Source organism: Lepidochelys kempii, chromosome 4, assembly GCF_965140285.1.
Source record: "Lepidochelys kempii isolate rLepKem1 chromosome 4, rLepKem1.hap1, whole genome shotgun sequence".
Classification (NCBI taxonomy): Eukaryota; Metazoa; Chordata; order Testudines; family Cheloniidae; genus Lepidochelys; species Lepidochelys kempii.
This window is the reverse complement of record NC_136383.1, coordinates 118,680,079-118,700,828: the sequence shown is the minus strand read 5'-3', so window position 1 is coordinate 118,700,828 and position 20,750 is coordinate 118,680,079. Positions and strand designations below refer to the sequence as shown.

At 42.5% G+C, this 20,750-nt stretch overlaps 1 protein-coding gene across 1 annotated transcript in view; it reads right to left on the bottom strand.

Moving 5' to 3' along the window:
• SORCS2 (sortilin related VPS10 domain containing receptor 2) overlaps nt 1-20,750 on the bottom strand; it is an 843,800-nt gene that overhangs the window by 34,740 nt on the left and 788,310 nt on the right. Inside the window, exons 15-18 of the mRNA XM_073342594.2 lie at nt 6,422-6,542; nt 4,370-4,503; nt 3,473-3,601; nt 635-806 (exon numbers count right to left, since the gene is read on the bottom strand). Of these exons, the coding sequence (XP_073198695.1) occupies nt 635-806; nt 3,473-3,601; nt 4,370-4,503; nt 6,422-6,542 (556 nt within the window). The remainder of the gene's footprint in view (nt 1-634; nt 807-3,472; nt 3,602-4,369; nt 4,504-6,421; nt 6,543-20,750) is intronic.

Sequence of the window (20,750 nt, the reverse complement as noted above, 5' to 3'; positions counted from 1 at the left end):
TTTATCTGTATTAATGTTGTCTCTACTCCATTTTCCACATGATTTTAAGTACAATTTCTTTACAATTCACTTGAATCCTCCCTAACACTGAAGACTGGAATATTCAAAGCAGATCAAGCGAGTTGGCACTTAACTCACTTAAGCTAAAATTTTCAAAGTTGCTGATGTCTTTAAAAAAAAAAAAGGAGTATTTGTGGCACGTTAGAGACTAACCAATTTATTTGAGCATAAGCTTTCGTGAGCTACACATCTGATGCAGTGAGCTGTAGCTCACGAAAGCTTATGCTCAAATAAATTGGTTAGTCTCTAAGGTGCCACAAATACTCCTTTTCTTTTTGTGAATACAGACTAACACGGCTGCTACTTTGAATGATGTCTTTAAGGAACAGTGGAGAAAAACGCTGTTGAGGGGTGAACCCAGTTTCTTAGACAGAGCTATCATTTTTGTAGGTTCACTGAATACTTCCATTTGGTTAAATGGATGCAGCAGTAGCAACAGAAAGGTTTGTGCACCTATTTCTAAGCCATGGGCTAATCCCGGTTCACCCACCATCCAGAGAGGAGAGAAATTAGTGCCTAGAAATAACTTCTAAACGAGCGTTGACATTTTTAAGAGGCTGAAGTTCTTCATTACCTGCTCTTGCGTGACTACAAAGGTGATGTCTTCTCCAGGTTTCACAGCCAGGCTCTCTCCTTTGATGCTAATCTGCAGTCTTTTGGGAGCAATCAGTGGACACATATGCTGGGCTAAATTCTGCTGCAAGTCGACACCACCTTCACATACATTAGACACCACTTTCCTGTACCTGCATAAAACAGTAAGCAGTGAGCACACAGGACTGGGGAATAGCAGGTGGGTGCCACTGGGGGCACTGCAGGACAGTATAACAATACTACCACATGGTAATTGACTTCTCAGTGGGGCTGGTCAATGTCCCAAAGTTCAGATGGAAATCAGATCAAACAGCTTCTGCATTCCCAAGGAGCTAATTCCAGTGCTGATGAACTACTCTATGCCTGCGTGGCTCTTAAAACACTTTAAAATACAAATTTTGCATAACAGAATAATAAAAAATAGAGCCTGACAAAGATTGGCTGAGGGTGAACAAGGAAGCACTCAGGATTATGCTGCAATTGTGCAAGAATCAGTTTTATTCAGGTTTGTTATTTTTAACCATTCTTTTTAACACAATTGATGTTTCATCCTTCTGAGTTCAAACATGCTACGTTACAATGGCCATACACTACCAAAAAACAAACAAACAAAATACGGATTTTCACTGATAAAGCAAACTGTGATTTTCTTTCCTGATTTGACATTTCAACATTTGGTCCCAATCTATGCAGCTGAGAAAGATGATGTTATTGCCAGCTGCAACTTATTCTCAGCACAGACATCATACTACATTGTAGTGTATGTTCTGTGCGCTATTGTTTACAGTTCGGTAAAGCTTTCCTTTGATTCTCAGTTCTCCACAGGATTAGGAAAAGAATACATTCACTGCAGATTATTTACCCCTGAGGACATGAGGGGAAGAAGGAGAAGCTGAGTGAGGATATATACTTATTCCTAAAACTGTAAATTATTTGAATCAGAGGGTAAATTGCTCCAAAATAAAATTAAAGGATTAAAATTAAAGGGTCACTGCCAACTTTAAAGTCATATCCGAAAAATGTGTAGTTACAATTGTTATAAACAGCTCCTAAGATGATCAGAAAAGAGTTTAGAGAAAAATATTTCTCTCTCTCTTTTCCGATTGTTTATTCAGGGCCTTTGAGGACTGTTCTCTACATGGCAAGTTGAATCCCTCATGCGCTGCTCTGTGGGGAGCACATTCACATGCTCTAGCTCCAGAGTGGTAGCCGTGTTAGTCTGTATCAGCAAAAACAACTAGGAGTCCTTGTGGCATCTTAGAGACTAACAAATTTATTTGGGCATAAGCTTTTGTGGGCTAAAACCCACTTGATCAGATGCATCATTTTTCACTCCACGCATCTGATGAAGTGGGTTTTAACCCACAAAAGCCTATGCCCAGATACATTTGTTACGCTCTAACTACGGCTCTGCAAGAAGTTGGTTACTAGTAATAGTAGTAGCAACACTGAAACTGAAAAGACACCAATTATGGGTGCAAACAGGAGACAAATGGGAAGCAGTGCACTGTTGCCAACATTAGTGATTTTTCACTAGTCTCTTGATGTTTGCTGCTTTCTTGAAAATGCCAGCTCCTGGAAGCATGTGGTTACCTAAGAATCTCACCTTTCACATATTTTAAAAAAGAAAGTTTCTAACTCTCATCATTGTGAAGAAAAGCAGGAAAATGTGACCCCAGTAGCAGGTTTTACTCAGAGGCCAGCAGCTCTAACGGGCAGGCCTTGGCTTGAGATTCCTTGCACCTTGTAGTGGGGTTTCACTCTGAGGCCAGCCCACCAATTCCCTGGTGCCCCAGGTTTCTCCTGGACCAACTGGGGGTTTGAGGGGAAGGGAAACGTTGGGGGCCCAGGCTCTCTCTCTCCACTGGGTCCCAGCCCAGAGCCCCAGGGGGAGAGGTGTGGAATGACTCAGTTGCCTCTTCGTGGTGCACCTGAGCTGCCTCCCCTGGGCTGCTTCCTTCCTCTTTGTTCTCTCTTTAGTTTGGGGAGTGGTCGCAGCCCACTTCCCCCAGTGGGAGTTCCCAGTCAGTCCCAGCAGCTCAGTCAGTCAACCAAACATTCCCCAGCTCTCGTCCAAGTATCCAGTTATTCTCCCTCATCAGAGAGTCAAGGGAGGGAAAAGGGTCAGACCCTTATCCTCCCAGTTGGGTCTTACCCACAGTCCAGACCCTCTCCTGTGGATTGCTTTGTCCTCAAAAGCTGCAAACTGGCTTCCTCCCTTCGGATAGTCTCTCCTTCACTCTCCCTCCCTGCCTGACTGTCAGAGTCTCCTTTTGAGTAGATCCTCCATTTGGAACATGCTCTGCACCTGCTGAGAGGTGGGCTCTCTTGGCCCAGTGATGCTCCTTCACTCCTTTAGTAACTGTAAAGCTCATCACATCCCTAAAGGCTTAAATATCACAAAAGAAATGAAAAAAAAATCTCAAATCTCCTTATTTTTTAAGCCTATCTTATGATTTTTGGAGTTTGACAAGACTTGTGGGCGCTTGGGTTTGGACATATTTTGCATGTTTGATGCTTTTGCTTTCAAAGAGTAGAAAAACCCTTAAAACCTTTTTTTTAAAAATCAGGACATACCATTTAAAGGGTGCTTTATCAATTTTAAAAAAAATCAAGCTGACAGTGCCGTGGCCCTTCCTACAAGTCCTAGCCCTTCCCCCCACTAAAACCATCCTACACACTAACCCTACCTATGGACAATTTTGATGCAAACAATTTAACTATAAAGAGTATTTATTTACTTTTCCCTAAGGCCATGTTGTAATCCTCTGCAGGAGTACTCTCCCCCCTGAATGCTGGTAAAGTATCAAATACTTACCCTGTGCTGCTCGCATAGGCCTGCCCTAATGCACAATCTTCAGGGGGTGATTCTGGGTTAAACCAAAAGTTAGCAAAGCACTTGCTGGATTCTGATTTCAGAGGTGCTGAATGTTCAAATCCATAATCACTGCAAAACAAATCCAATTAATCTGTTAGCGCCCCTGTTTTATTAGCAAATCTGTTTTCTGTGGTTGGGTAGAAGTGAGGGAGACCCTATTTTTGAATACTATCTCGTACCAAGCCAACACACAACATGCTGAGCCCAGTTCTGCCCTCAGGGTGATTTCAAAGGCAGTGATTTGAGAGCAGGATTGGGTCCAAAAAGTTTTGTGAATGAGTTCCATAGAATTCTCTCTGTTGGCAGCTTAGTTTTTTTAAAGGGGTTCTTTGACCACGCTTTCTCCTCCACTTCACTCAGAACTAGAGAGGATTTGTATTAAATACCATAGGTCAAATCCTCTGATCATCATTCACATTTTGCTCCATGGGAATTTGCCTGAGTAAAAAAAACATCAGGACTTGTCTAGTTTGTTTTTTTCCACCTGACACCTTACTTCAAAAATGTCAGAGCTTTTGTGGTTCTGTTTTTCAGAAGAAACTCCACAGCACTTAGCTTCTATGGCAATAACAATAGCTCTGCATTACTCTGCCATGCTATGATATTCTATATAATTGCTTGCAAAACCCACCAACATAAACAGTAATAGGATTATTGCAGTAATTTTGCCTTTTAAAAAGAAACAGATCTAACATTTGGGAAAACAACCTCTCATTCAGATCCTGCCGGGGTGTTTTATTGTTGTTTTCAGCTTAGGAAAGTTGTGGGGTTTATATATCCCAGACTCTCACACACTTCATCTTTAGGATAACTGTGAAAATCCATAGAAAGGCTCACCATAAGAAATCAGAGTTTGCACACTCGCAAACTTTGGATGTGAGAGCAGATGTGAAACTCCTCCCTTTAATGCACCATGATGAAATCTTCCTCTTCCGAAAACTTCTCTGCTGACCCATGATGCAGCGATCACCCTGAACATTAAAGCACAGGAGTGTAAAAACCAAAGCTATGAGAAGTTTTATTTTTCTGTGTTTGTTCCAAATTATACTGTCATGAAGTCCACCCACTTGTGACTTAGACTGTAGCCAGAGAAAGGCTGGTCTTGTGGCTAAGGCTCAGGGGCAGGAAATCTGGGTTTAATTCTTGACTCTGTTACAGGCTTCCTGGGTGAACTCTGGAAGGCATTTAGGTCAAGACTTTTAAAAGTGCCTACTGATTTTGAGCGTCTTGGTTTGTGGTGCCAGATATAAGACACCTTAAAGGGGTTTTTCAGATGGCATTTACTCCACACTTTCTGTAAAACAAGCCTATTTAAGATGTCTCAAGTTGGGCACTCAAAAACAAAGACTCCTGAAATCTTGTCACTTTTGAACATCTTGTTAATCTCTCTGAACTCATCTGTAAAATGGGGATACTAATACTTTTTTTCCTCTTCTATCCTTTTGTATGTCTTGCCTAATTAGACTTTAAGGTCTTCAGGACAGGGACTGTCTCTTACTATATGCTTGTACAGCTCCCTAGCACAATGGAGCCCAGATCTCACTTGGGTCTTTAGGTGCTACTGTATACAAATAAATAATAATAGCAATAGTGATTAACGGTTTGAGACAGTGATTTATTTCTGTAGCACAGTTCTGCAACTGTACAGTTTCGTACACGCTTATGATGCATTATAATGAATAACAACTGCTTCTTTTTTTCCTTTTTGTTAGAACACTCTTTCTGGATCATTCACAATACACATATGGCACACAGAGTTATCTTCTCCAGATACTGAGACATATTTTCTAAAGGGCAGAAGTCTAACGATATGCATTAAAAAATGTATGGGTAATTGTGGCCCTAATTCTGCAGTTATATGCACAGCTCAATTACTTATGCCTGGAGAATGGTCACTTAAACATTCTGTACTTGTAAGTGGGTATTTTTAAATACTCCATCAATTTTTAAAATAATTTCAGAAGTTTCCAGTTTCTGAAACGTCCATGGAGAGGTGTAATTCCACTGTTTCAATGTACTTTTCTTGTTAAGGCTAGGGGCTATGTTACATTCTAAGTACATACCTAACATGCCCCAGGTGAGGAGGAGTATAGCAGTAGTGATAATATATTCAATGAATAAGTGCTGAAGGAAAGTTTGGTTGGAATACTACAGAATGGCAGATGAAGAAGAAACTTAGAGAAAGAGGCACAGAAGGAGAAAAGGGAATAAATTCACAGGGAGAAGAGTAAAAATAACAATGACAGTGAGCATCATGACTAACAGGGATATATCTTGTTTAATCCAAAAGGATCACAAAGTGGTCTATACAAAAAATACACTGTAAAGAGAATAGTACAGAGAATGTAGTTGCCAAAAATTAAATTTTGCCAGGATACTGGGATTAATGCATTAATACAGAACAATTGCCCCAAACAACTGGCCTCTAATACATGATTAGTTCACTGAGATTCTGGAATTACTTCTGGTGCTTTACATATGAGTACAGTGCATGGTTGGGAAGTTGGCAGAACATGTAACTGCATGTTCAAACTGCTTCAATTGGTGAGATGGGTTTTAATTTCCAGTGTGTGCCTAACAGTTCACAATCCATCACGACCACCTATTACTGTGGTAAGTAATTAAGTATACTTCCTCCTTCCCCAGCCCAGTTTACATAATAAAAGAAACACAAAATCTATCTCCTGTATAATGACTAAGCCATTCTGAAGTCACTGATAAAAACAGCAATGGACTATTTTCATCCCCCTGAAAATCACTCTGGGGTTGTCAAAGCTGTGTGCTGAAATCCACACTCATTAGTGAATGTTTGTACAGTACAATGAATATCAAAGCATTACATAAGCACTATGTATTATTATTAACACAAGATCATTGTGTGTCCAGTACCTGTAGATCTGTGAGGTCCCAAGATTCATAGTCATTTTCAGTGCACTCCCTGGGGAAAGATGGCCTGAAGTCTACTTTCACCAGCTCCCAGTCTGAACGATAACTGATGTGACCAAAGACTCTGAACAGAAAGAGCAAAAGTAAAAACCTTGTGGAAAATCATCTTCATACTTCACAGATTTCTCATTATTATTCACTTCCCCCTCTATTTACAGTGCCCTCTGCTGAAAATAAAAGTGCTGCTTCTTAACTTATCCACTTCCCCCAGCTTTTGATATACATTTTCAGGAGATCTCTATGGGGAGCAAACATCTGTCAATTGTCTACCGAACCATAAGAAATGATATTGCTCATTTACTAAAGAACTATTTTTTTCCAGTAAACTGTTCTGCGATTGAGGTAGAGATATACATGATTTTAATGAGGGTCTGACATTTTAGTTAATTATCCCCTTTATGGTTGACATATTTTGAGTTTCTGCAATAAGATAAGAGAGGCTGAGTGTTAGTCATTAGAGAAGTGGAATAGGAGTCAGGACTGGTGGGTTCAATTTCTCACTCCACCACTCATTCATTATGTGACCCTGATGCAAGTTCCTTAGTCTGTCTGTGCCTTACCTTACCTAGCCATAAAATGCTAATATTACTACTGATCAACTTCACAGGGATTTTGTGAGGTTCAAATAGTTAATGATTTGTAATATATGTTCTTAGATTTGGGATAAGTGTAAAACATGTATTATTGTTTATAATTATTTTTCATCAGTGCATTGCATGAAGAAATTCTGACTCCTATCCCTAAAGAGTTACATCTAAAGGCTCAGTACCCCCTAAGCTGTAGTAAAGGATAGCCCAAAATAGTCAATTTCCTTCTAACCAAAATGGGAACTCCATTAAAGTTCAAAAACCTGCCTGTGCTTTCAAAGCAGTCACAATGTCTAAAGTGAGGCCATTTATTTCCAAAACAAAATGAGTAAGTATGACATCCAGCAACAAATTAGCAAGGATAAGGACTCTGTTTGGGTAAAAGTCAGATATATCTGTGCTTTGAATTAGAGCCTCATTCAGTCTCATGTGGCATAATTGCCAAAGAATTTAAGTCTGATTCTGAAGTGAACAGTTTTCTGTTCAGTGCTTCCACAGAACTCCTATTCCAGGTTCTAGCAGCATCCACTGACTACTTTACTCCTTTTGTTGTGCCCATAAGTTTGGCCAAGTCCACAGTTGAACCAAGAGGTAAGCAGAAGATGGGAGGATTTGGGGCCTGCATTCTCTGGGCACTGTTCTGTTACATGTGACCTCCTGTCCCCCAGCCCTTAGAACAGGTAGAACTAAATTAGGAACAATGATAGAATGATAGGAATGGTGGATCTGCAGATTGCACATGGATTGCTTCTGTAGATTATAGGCACAAAGGTCTGGGGCTCCAAGAGGGGTTGTGGAATGGCTCCACAGGCTAAAGCAGTGGTGGGCAACCTGCAACCCACCAGGGTAATCCGCTGGTGAGCTGCCAGACAGTTTGTTTACATTTGCACGGCTGCCCACAGCTCCCAGTGGCCGCAGTTCGCCGTTCCTGGCCAATAGAAACTGTGGGAAGTGGCAGCCAGCACGTCCCTCTGGCCCACGCTGCTTCCCGCAGCTCCCATTGGCCGGGAATGGCGAACTTCAGCCACTGGGAGCTGCGGGCAGCTGTGCAAATGTAAACAAACTGTCTGGCAGCCCACCAGAGGATTACCCTGATGGGCCACGTGAGGCCCACGGGCTGCAAGTTGCCCACCACTGGGCTAAAGATTCAGGGAGGATTTGTTCCCTCTTCACTTATAATTCTACATTTGCTATTCAGACCCAGTGCAGAGACGTGGATTTTGCCCATGCTGTTACATTATAATGATAGAGCTGTGCATGCTCGTGGAAAACTTTGCTGTAACACACGAGGATGGGATATCAGTGCGTCATTGACAAATACCAAAGTCCCTCATTAAATAGAAACATGCATTCCTCTAGTTTGCTTATTTTACTCCTTTTTATAATGTATAGCCACGCTCTGGGATCTGAGCAGTTAGATGACCTGTCTTCTGCCCTCTTTTCTTTAATTGTGCCCCAAAAAACCAGGAGTGGCTCAGAGGTAGAAGCAACATATACAAAATCTCAAAAATGTTGTTGGACCAATGGGGGTATTATCCTAAAATTATGGCATCCATTTTTCTCAGGATGTAGATTGCTCATCAGGATCTACAGGATTCACTCCTTTGTAGCTCAGTTTGACAAGGGAGCCATAGTCTGCTATATTGATGATATTCATATGGGATATGCTGATATTCATATGGGAGTTACATACACTAGATAATGACTACCTAAGTAGTCTCATGGTTTTCCACAATGCCTACTGCAGTATGACTTGCTGGGCTGGCAAGCATGAACTACCTTTTGCCATGTTTGATGTCTGTTCTTTTTTTCATGCAAGGTACTAAAATAATGCAGACTTCATGTTCTGCTAATGCAGCTATCTGCCTCTGTGACTCCTTCCTGAACAGTCTGTCACCTGTGCATTACGGAACCTCTCAATCTGTTCATATTTTCTTTTTTTTGACACAGGTGCCAAGACATGTGATCAAGTGTGTGGTTCCAGTGTCGCATTGCTGACTCCGAAAAAAGGATTTCCTACAGAACAAATACATTTTTAATATTATTCAGACTACCCCTCTACTTCCTTCTATGCCCAGAACCTACACTAGTTGATGGTGACCAGGTATAGTGAGTAGGTACACTGTCAACCTACCATAAAACATTGGTGGGAGCAGGTAATGTCCATGAGCTTTGTTTAGGTGGAGGTCAGAGATCCCATTCAAGAACATTCAGACTACTGGACTATTCCGAATGGATGCTTATGTTTCACAGGGGAGCCATGGTCCAGCTCTGACATAAATTGAGGTTACTTTATTGTTCAAGATGTGTGTAGTCCTTATCTGCATTCCACACATGGGTATGTTTGTATTCCATGTACCTGAGATTAGAGATTTGTTGAAAGCAGTGTCCGTTGTTCCACACCTGCGTAGTTGTTTTCCTTGTGTTCTGAACTAAGGGTATAAGTGGCAGTGTGAACTGATGCCTCTCCAGTCCCTCGTCTCACCATGAATCAGATAAGATTTGCAGCAGAGGGGAAGGAGAGTGGGTCGTGGAATACAGATAGGGATGACATATCTCAAAGAACTTCTAGTTATAGGTAAATAACGTCCATTTCTTCTTCAAGAGCAGAAAAGTACAAGATAGAGGTCCCATTGTGGTGTTGGTTTCATTATCAGCTGGAAGGCTCCAGTGAAGCCTTTCAGGAATCTGAGGATTGTTGGGTGAGAAAAATAATTTAGTCATCCACTGAAGAATGGAAGGCACTAGTTGGACCTGCAGTGAACTAACAGAAGGTGAAACTTCCTGAGGTGAAGGATGTAGTCTAGAGTAGCAGGAGTACCTTCCATCTCTGAGGACAAATGGTTCTTTTGCATCCAGGTGGAGGAATGTTTCCATTTAGCCCAATAGCATTTCCTGGTTGACTCTTATCCGCTTTGATTAAGAATGGATTGAACGGTCTCTGAACATGAACATTCTAAGTCTGGTGTCCATCAAAATACCAGGCTGTGAGGCAGAGAGGGCCTAGTTTGGGGTGTCTAGTCTTGCCATTAGCCTGGGTCACCAGATCCAGGAAGGATCACATGGCAGTGGGAGGGCAGACTGACATCCACATCAAGTCTGCGAACCAGAATTGTCTGTGCCACTTGGGTGTGATGAGAATGACTCTAGCTTTGTTGTGGTGACTCTTTCGCAGCACCTGCAGCAGTAGTAGAATGGGAGGCAAGGCATACCTCAGGTGGTCTGTCCAGAATAATAGAAGGGCAACACATGTAGATCCCTGCCAAGACCTGCTCTGGAGAAATAAAGGATGGAATTTTTGTTTCTCTGTGAGGCAAACGTGTGATAGCATTCCCTACTGGTGAAAATCTTTTTCAGGATGCAACTGTGTAACTCCCATTCGTGGTCTGTGGCGAAGTGTCTGCTGATTGTCCTCCAGAGAATTCTGTGCACCAGGTAGGTATGTTACCAAGAGTGTTTTGCAGTTTCTAATGCACCAGTTCAGTAAGTTGACTGCCTCTACACACAGAGAAAGGATCTTGCTCCACCCAGTTTGTTTATGTAGAATTCACTCATCATGTTATCTAATACTACCTGGATATGGTGGGACCAAATTAGTGGAAAGAATGGATTGCAGGCTAGGGGGACTGCTCTCAGCTCTAGTAGATAGATATGCAACCTGGATGGTCCATCTGGGATCCCTGTCCTATGAGGGATGCATCCGTGATAATGTGGGTGCAGTGAAAGATATTCCTGCATGCACTTGCTGTGGACAAGAGAACAGTGTTGTCAGGAACTGTTACCTTGATGTTCATGTTGTCTCTGTATGGAGAGTAAACAGATCAGAGCCAGACCTACAGATAATGAAGATGGAGCCTGACAAATGAAGTTACATAAGTACACCAGCTCATGTGTCCTACTAGGGAAAGACAGACCTTGACTATGGTTTGAAGACTGAGAGTGACTTTTCTTTTCAAGTTGTTCATGGCATGGAATCTCTCCAAAGGTTGGTAGGCCATGGTTGAGATCAAAACTAGGGTCACTTCTATAAAGTCTATAGTGCTTGTGGGAGTCAAAGTGGACTTTTCTTTGTTGATGCAGACTGCCAAGGATGCCAGGAGACTGAATACAAATATGGTTTCTGATTGGACTTCCTGACTGGATTTGCCCATTAGTAGCCAACTGGGAAGGTATGGGAACATGGTGTAACCATGTTGTCTCACCTCGGCTGCCACTACTGAGAAGACCTTTGTGCTGTGGTTAGTCAAACAAAAGTACTCTGAACTAATAGTGTTCTTGTCTTACCAGAAACCCAAGGAAAGTTCTGTGGGGACTGATGAATGTCTACACGAAAGTAAAAAGAAAAGGAGTACTTCTGGCACCTTAGAGACTAACCAATTTATTTGAGCATAAGCTTTTGTAAGCTACAGCTTGTAGCTTACGAAAGCTTATGCTCAAATAAACTGGTTAGTCTCTAAGGTGCCACAAGTACTCCTTTTCTTTTTGCAAATACAGACTAACACGGCTGTTACTCTGAAACCTACACGAAAGTAAGCACCTTTCATGTCAAGAGCCACAACCCACATGCCCTCCTCTAAGGAGTGAGTTGTTGATCCCAACAAAATCATTCAGAATCTTGACTTGTAAATAAAAACATTTAACTACTGAAGATACAAAATGGGTCTCCCACCTCCAATTCTCTGGGAACTACAAAGTAGAACCTCTTTCTTGACGGTGATGAAGCACCTGCGCTATGGTCCCTTGCTGAAGGACAGAAACCGCCTTCTGATGGAGAATTTCCTATTGAGAGTGGTCCCTGAAAAGGGGCTGAGGAGGGGATTAGTGAGGGGGAGGGGAGAGAAACTTGATAGCATAGCTGAAGTGGATGATTTCCAGTACCCACTTGTTTGTTGTTATTACCCTCCAGGTGTGCACAAAGAGGGTGAGATGATCACTGAAGGTTTGGGGGACAGTATGTAATGGCATCAATGGAGGTACATGGTTCTTGAATGTCCCATCAAAATGAACTCCTTGGTGACAGGTGGGTTGAGCAGCGGAAGATGTTGAGATGGAGGAAGTGGGGTATCTGGGGGTTGGCACCCTCTGCTGTTTACATGATGGTTTACATGATTAGTGATAAAATGCCTTGGGGCTGGATTTGTAGATTTGCTTGAGGTTTTTCATCTTTGGTGCCAGGGTGCAAATGTCCAGGGAATGGAGGATTGTCCCAGAGTTGTTAAGGGAATGAAATGACTCATTGATCTTCTCACTGAAGAGATTAGACTCAGCCAGGGTAAGTCCTCAATGGTATTTTCAACCTCCCAGGGAAACCTTAAAGAGAGAAACCACAATTTGGACCTCATGACAGTGCGGCAATGACTCTAGATGCAGTACATGCTGCATCCACTGCTGCCTGTGGCAATGTCTTAGCCATCAGCTTGCTTTCATTGATGGGGGTTGGAATCAGGCCCTGTCCTCCTGCGGAAGTTTATCTCTGAATGGCACAAATTTAGTGTAATTTGTGAAATAATATTTCACTAACAGGGCCTGATACTTAGCAATTCTATATTGGAGGCTTGTAGATAAAAATACCTTCCACCCCAAAAGGTCAAGGCATTTATCACACTTGTTAGATGGGTTGACATGGAGTCCTGTAATCTGGGAGGGAAACACACTGGGCTAGTCAGTTCCATAATGGCCTTGTTCACTGGGAGAGCCATGTTGCTAGGGCTAGAGGGTTGAAGGATGTCCAGGAGTCTGTGCTGCATGTCACAGACTCTCTCAAGAGAGCTCGGTCGCAACCCTCTGTAAAAGCTCTTGGTGTTGCCTGTGGGGATGGGGATAATGGGTGGGGATGGGGATAACTGAGCAATAGCTTCATTGGGTGAAGAGGATGATACACCCATCGGAACCATCAGATCTGCCTCTGCCACATACGCTGATGGAGCCTGCAGGTACTGGCTAGGGAAGGTGGTTGCTGTGATTCCTGCATGGATCCCGGGTGTCCAATTAAGGCTGATATGAGGAGTTCATTGGCTGTGGGGGCCCTCAAAGCATTGGGTTCCAAAGGTCCCTTTGGTTGTCATGTCTGAGAGGAGGATGGCTCCAAGTTCTCCTAAAGGTTCTATCCAGACTAATCTCTTTCAAAGGGGGCGCAGGTTCGTCCAGATCATTGGATTACTCTGATACAGAAATCAGCTCAAGTTCTAAGGGCAGTGCTGTCATAGAAAATCATAGAATATTAGGGTTGGAAGAGACCTCAGGAGGTCATCTAGTCCAATCCCCTGCTCAAAGCAGGACCAACACCAACTAAATCATCCCAGCCAACACTTTGTCAAGCTGGGCCTTAAAAGCCTCTAAGGATGGCGATTTCACCACCTCCCTAGGTAACCCATTCCAGTGCTTCACCATCCTCCTAGTGAAATAGTGTTTCCTGATATCCAACCTAGACCTCCCCCACTGCAACTTGAGACCACTGCTCCTTGTTCTGTCCTCCTTGGAACCCCCACTTCAGGTAACTGAAGGCTGCTATCAATTCCCACCTCACTCTTCTCTTCTTCAGACTAAATAACCCCAGTTCCCTCAGCCTCTCCTCATGTGCCCCAGCCCCCTAATCATATTTGTTGCCCTCCACTGGACTCTCTTCAATTTGTCCACATCCCTTCTGTAGTGAGGGGACCAAAACTGGACGCAATACTCCAGGTGTGGCCTCACCCGTGCTGAATAGAAGGGAATAATCACTTCCCTCAAACTGCTGGCAATGCTCCTACTAATACAGCCCAATATGCCATTGGCCTTCTTGGCAACAAGGACACACTGCTGACTCATATCCAGCTTCTCATCCACTGTAATCCCCAGGTCCTTTTCTGCAGAACCAGTTGGTCCCCAGCCTGTAGCGGTGCATGGGATTCTTCCTTTCTAAGTGCAAGATATTGCACTTGTCCTTGTTGAACCTCATCAGATTTCTTTTGGCCCAATCCTCCAATTTGTCTCGGTCACTCTGGACCCACTCTGGACCTCCAGCATATCTACCTCTCCCCCCAGCTTAGTGTCATCTGTGAACTTGCTGAAGTTCCATCATCCAGATCATTGATAAAGATTTTGCACAAAACTGGCCCCAGCACCAACCCCTGGGGCACTCCGCTTGATACCAGCTGCCAACTAGCCATCAAGCTGTTGATCACTACCCGTTGAGCCTGACAATCTAGCCAGCTTTCTATCCACCTTATAGTCCATTCATCCAATCCATACTTCTTTAACTTGCTGGCAAGAATACTGTGGGAGATCGTAAAAATTTTTCCTAAAGTCAAGCTATAGCACATCCACCGCTTTCCCCATATTCACAGAGCCAGTTATCTCATCATAGAAGGCAATCAGGTTGGTCAGGCATGATTTGCCCTTGGTGAATCCATGTTGACTGTTCCTGATCACCTTTCTCTCCTCCAAGTGCTTCAAAATGGATTCCTTGAGGACCTGCTCCATGATTTTGCTGGGGACTGAAGTGAGGCTGACCGGTCTATAGTCCCCCGGGTTCTCTTTCTTCCCTTTTTAAAATATGTGCACTATATTTTCCTTTTTCCATTCGTCCAGGACCTCCCCCGATCACCCTGTCAGTACTGAAGGAAGAATGCTCTGACTTGTAGATGTAGTGGAGTTTCCTCTGATGGATTCCTCTAAATGGTTTCCTCTGTTGTACTGATGTCTCTGAGGAGGACCAGACCTGATAGAAGAGGAGACTGCAAGTACAGTAAGGCAAAAATACCCCTCGGGAAATAAAGGTCTTACTTCATCCCTGTGTTTGAGGAGTATAGGAGGTTGGTACAGACAGATCCCATGCATCAGAAGGTAGATCCATCATTGGCTGAAGTGGTAGGGAAGGGAAGTCCAGCATGGTACTCCTGGATGGAGCTGTTGGACATATCTCCACTGCTATAATGATCAACACCCACCAAAAACACCTTTCAAGATCCACAGGACCTACACATGTCTATCATAACATGTGGTGTACCTCACCCAGTGCACTAAATGCACCAATAACAACTATATGGGTGAAACCAGATAATCACTACACTCCTGAATGAACTCACACAGAAAAATGATAAAAGACAAAAACACCACATATATCAACTGTGGGTGAACACTTTTCAACAGCATTTGCTCCAACCTCTCAGACAGAGACCAACACCTACAAGATCTTCACCAAGCATTCTCAAAACTATGATACCCACATGAGGAAATAAGGAAACAGATCAACAGAGCCAGACATGTACCCAGAAGGCTCCTGCTGCAAGACAAGCCCAAGAAAGAAACCAACAGAACTCCACTGGCCATCACATACAGTCCTCAGCTAAAAACTCTTCAACGCATCATCAGTGATCTACAACCCATCCTGGACAATGATCCCTCACTTTCACAGGCCTTGGGAGGCAGGCCAGTCCTCGCCCACAGACAACCCGCCAACCTGAAACATATTCTCATCAGCAACGACACACCACACCATAGTAACTCTAACTCAGGAATCAATCCATGCAACAAACCTCGATGCCAACTCTGCCCACATATCTACACCAGCGACACCATCACAGGACCTAACCAGATCAGCCACACCATCACCGGTTCATTCAACTGCACGTCCACCAACGTAATATACTCCATCACGTGCCAGCAACGCCCCTCTGCTATGTACATCGGCCAAATTGGACAATCCCTACATAAAAGGATAAATGGACACAAATCAGATATTAGGCATGGCAATATACAAAAACCTGTAGGAGAACACTTCAATCTCGTTGGACACACAATAGCAGATTTAAAGGTAGCCATCCTGCAGCAAAAAAACTTCAGGACCAGACTTCAAAGAGAAACTCCTGAGCTTCAGTTCATTTGCAAATTTGACACCATCAGCTCAGGATTAAACAAAGACTGAATGGCTAGCCAACTACAAAAGCAGTTTCTCCTCCCTTGGTGTTCAGACTTCAACTGCTAGAAAAGGGCCTCATCCTCCCTGATTGAACTAACCTCGTTATCCCTAGCCTGATTCTTGCTTGCATATTTATACCTGCCTCTGGAAATTTCCACTACATGCATCGGACGAAGTGGGTATTCACCCACAAAAGTTCATGCGCCAATACATCTGTTAGTCTATAAGGTGCCACAGGACTCTTTGCCACTTTTCACAAAGTGATCACTCTACATCTGACCTATCATACCTGAGCCTCAAAGGAAATTTGCACAACACTTTCAAAAAATGAACATGGGAGCTTAAATTCATAACTTTGCTAGACACTAAAAATCATGGTCTTAATAAAGACACTGGATTTATGGTTTATGACAGCAATCTGTAATCCACTACCCCCTTTTTTGTCCTGGGACTCCAGGAGAGTTAGGGGCCACTTCATCTTGAATTGTCCCTTACAATACGTGCCAACTACTTATGCTAAACTATATGATCGATCTGGTATTTAGCTGTGACAGTCTCAGTACCTTTCCAGATCTGAAGAAGAGCTCGGTGTATCTTGAAAGTTTGTCTCTCTGATCAACAGAAATTGGTCCAATTAAAGATATTACCTCACTCACCCCATCTATCTATAAACTATTAAAACAGTGAAACTACTAGGACTTTAAAACTATGTACGATGGATGGATGGATGGATGGATGTCATGAAAGAACAAGGATCACTGTGATTCACTGAGGATTCAGACTCAGGCAGTAAGTAGGTGACACTGTAATAAAATGTGGGTTCATAAATTACATATATGAAGTAATCCACATAGATGTAACATGGGCAGTAGATCTTAATCCCTTCAGTGCCAAAATTACAGACCTCCACTATATGAATTAAAGGAGAATTTCTTATTAGCTAACAGGAGTGATATGATCTTCCCAGCAGGCCACCTGCTCAAAGGAGAAACATAGATGCACATGGGGGCTGGTTTGATTCCATCTAACTAAGATCAATGTTAGATAAAACACCGCACGCACATCACATGTTCAGCCTTTCCCATGGTAAAGTATAGCTCATCCCTGAGTTTCTGGGGTTCACATGTCCCAATCTGTAACAATCCTTGGCTTCATATATTCAACAGAGGAAAACATGATCACCTATTAAAATAACCACATCCAGCCTTGGCAAGATTTTCAGAACAGCTCAGCACCCATTGGGCATCCACTCTACTGAGCTGCTTTCAAGATTTGGCCCCATAAGTCCCGTTATCTATATCTATAACAAACCCCTAACACCAGAGTTAAACTAAAGGAGCATTCTCCAGAAGAAAGAAATAAGGACACAATGTAAATGGGATCCCAAGAAAGGCCAAAAATGAAGGATCTGATATTGGTTACCACGAAACCAATCATAATCTAATTGCTCACATGCAAAATATTTATGTTCAATAAAATCATATGAGGAAAAAACGGAATGGTGGGGACAGTGTAAGTGATGATTATAAGATGAATACCAAGATAATATTAATTCATTAGCTAGTAAAACATTCTACTTGATTAATTGGATTTCATTAGAAAGCCATCAAATCAATTCTGTAGTAACCGTGAAAGATGGTACCAAGATATATAATTTTTGAAAGAAATTCTAATTACCTTAGAAATTCATTTACTTGTATTTGCTAGAATTTGGGATCCATAACTTTAAATTCAGTGTTCCAATTGCCATAACAACTTAATACATTTCTACCAAGTTCACTTATGAGCACATCATTTTTTAATTTGATTGCATCATTTGGTGGCTAAGACAGAATTAATGTAGTTTTTAAGCTACATTTAAACTTTATTCTTGAGGGATGCTGGCTATTACTGTCTTTGATAAGGCTTGTAATCAGGGGGAAGTAATTTAACAGGAATGAAATAGAATATTTTCTTACACAAAATCCTTGTTTCACTACAGCAGAGACTCTTATTTCATATTAGTAATAATACTGTCACTTCTTTAGGACCTTCCATCTGAACTTGAACCACCTTACTGAAGCTATATTATTTCCTTAAATGTATACAAGCACCTCAGAATACTCCTTAGTTACAGGGAGTCATTATTTTTTCAGTTTACATAGTAGAAACTGAGGAACAGACTGGTAAAGCAACTTTCCTAAGATCCCCTAGTAAATATGAGACAGAGCTTGGAAATACTCCCAGAGTTGTTATTCAGTCACTACACTTGGTTTCCTCTCGCTATCTGGATTTCTGATTGAATCATAAGAAAAAACATAACATTATATGCTGTTTCAGAGTAACAGCCGTGTTAGTCTGTATTCGCAAAAAGAAAAGGAGTACTTGTGGCACCTTAGAGACTAACCAATTTATTTGAGCATAAGCTTTCATGAGCTACAGCTCACTTCATCGGATGCATACTGTGGAAAGTGTAGAAGATCTTTTTATACACACAAAGCATGAAACAATACCTCCTCCCACCCCACTCTCCTGCTGGTAATAGCTTATCTAAAGTGATCACTCTCCTTACAATGTGTATGATAATCAATTAAGCTATTACCAGCAGGAGAGTGAGTTTGTGTGTGTGTGTGTTTTTTTTGGGGGGGGGGGTGAGAAAACCTGGATTTGTGCTGGAAATGGCCCACCTTGATTTTCATACACATTGTAAGGAGAGTGGTCACTTTGGACAAGCTATTACCAGCAGGAGAGTGAGTTCGTGTGTGTGGTTTTTGAAAAAAAAAGGGGGGGGGCTGAGAAAACCTGGATTTGTGCTGGAAATGGCCCAACTTGATTATCATACACATTGTAAGGAGAGTGATCACTTTAGATAAGCTATTACCAGCAGGAGAGTGGGGTGGGAGGAGGTATTGTTTCATGGTCTCTGTGTACATAATGTCTTCTGCAGTTTCCACAGTATGCATCCGATGAAGTGAGCTGTAGCTCACGAAAGCTTATGCTCAAATAAATTGGTTAGTCTCTAAGGTGCCACAAGTACTCCTTTTCATTATATGCTGTGCTGATCATAAAACATTCTCAAGTATTCAAAGCTTTTCCAAGGTTCGAAGGGAGTCAAGTGCCCAACTCCGATTGCCTTTCAGTGGGAGTTCAGCATTTAGTCCCCTTCAATAGAGCCTTGAAAATCTGTGGATATCTGCTTTATATCCACAGAGGTCCACAGACCATGTTTGCGGATTGTGGATCAGATGCGGATATAAATTTTGTATCCATGCAGGGCTCTACCCTTCAAGTTCTATGAAACTCCCTGCCTAAATCACTTGCAAAATGGATAGCAAAGTCTTCATTTAAATGGATGCATCCATGGAAATAAATTATGCTGCAAAGTGTGATTAGGGATTTGCTCATGATAACAGGGCTTCCTTTCCTGCATTAAATATATTAGCTACGACTGGGACTGTCTGAGGACTTACTGTCTCAGGAAAATACATTTTAAACTGTTTCATATTTCAGCAATTATTATTCTGGGGCTAATGCAATTTCAGATTCAGTATTTAACCTAATTTATGGCCAGCTTGACATATTTTACGATGGGTATGAAATCCCTTTTTGGGACTCCAACATATAAGAGTAGAGAGATCTCAGGCTACATTCACTTAGAGTGTGGGTGTCACCATAATGTAGCCAAAGCAATTACAACAATATATGATCAAATGGATTAAAAGCCCAGTTAGGATTTAAATAAAACGTAATTATTTTTATGTTAGATCAAGATTCCTAATTCCCAGCCCATCTCCACTGTTTGGTTGACATAGGAACTAGAAAAGGACTGTCCTCCTGAAATAGGAAATAGTACATCGTAGCATCACACACTGAATTGATACAGACTTGGATAACTGTGAAGAGTTCCACATCGCAAACGAATAGCTACAACCTGTAGGCAGCATATTGTGCTACCACTACCACACGGGAAAGGGCAATTGACCCATTAAGAACCCAAAACTCTGTCCCCTAAGTAGAGACAGCAGTCACAAATCTAGTCAGTTCCTCCAAATGTTTCCCTCTAATATGTAACCCACTAATATCACTGCTATCTTGTCTGGATCAAGCTTACACTAGCTAGTTTTTATCCAAGATCCTGCTTCCACTAGAGACTATGAAAGCTGAGTTTAATGAAAGACAGACAACTGAATATCAGCTCTGATAGTACTGCAGTCCAAAGATCTCACGACCTCCCTCAGCAGCCATATAATCATGTTAAAAATCAGAACGGACATGACGGAACCTTGCAGGACCCCAGCAAAGAACTCTGTAGAAACATGAGCAGTTGCTGATATCTGACATCGTGGTGCTTCAGTGCATGAAGGAAAAGAATCCCTATAAGGATTCCTTGAGGAAATCCCTACATCTGGTCTGTGACGGGGTGTATGAACCCCACACTGGTGCAACAGGGGTTAACCACTCCCTCTGGGCCAAGGAGGCCATGCCCCCTCGGCTCTGCTGGGCATGCTCCAACTGGAGACAGGATATAAAAAGCAGCACATCAGCTCTGTCTGGGCTGACCACCGGCAAGGATGAAGGTGTGCTGCTGATACTCCTGGTGGAGGACTGCCGGCATTCCAGGTCGTGGAGGCCAGCCAACCAGCCAGAGTTGAACCCCGACCCACTGGCTTGGGATGCCACAGAGAGGGAAGAGGCTGCGGAGACCCAGATATGATACTGTCGGGTAGGAAGTGACCCAGGGAAACTTGGCGGGGAAGTGGTTGTAGAACCGAAGACAGGCTTGGCGTGTTTTGGTAGGATCCCCGCC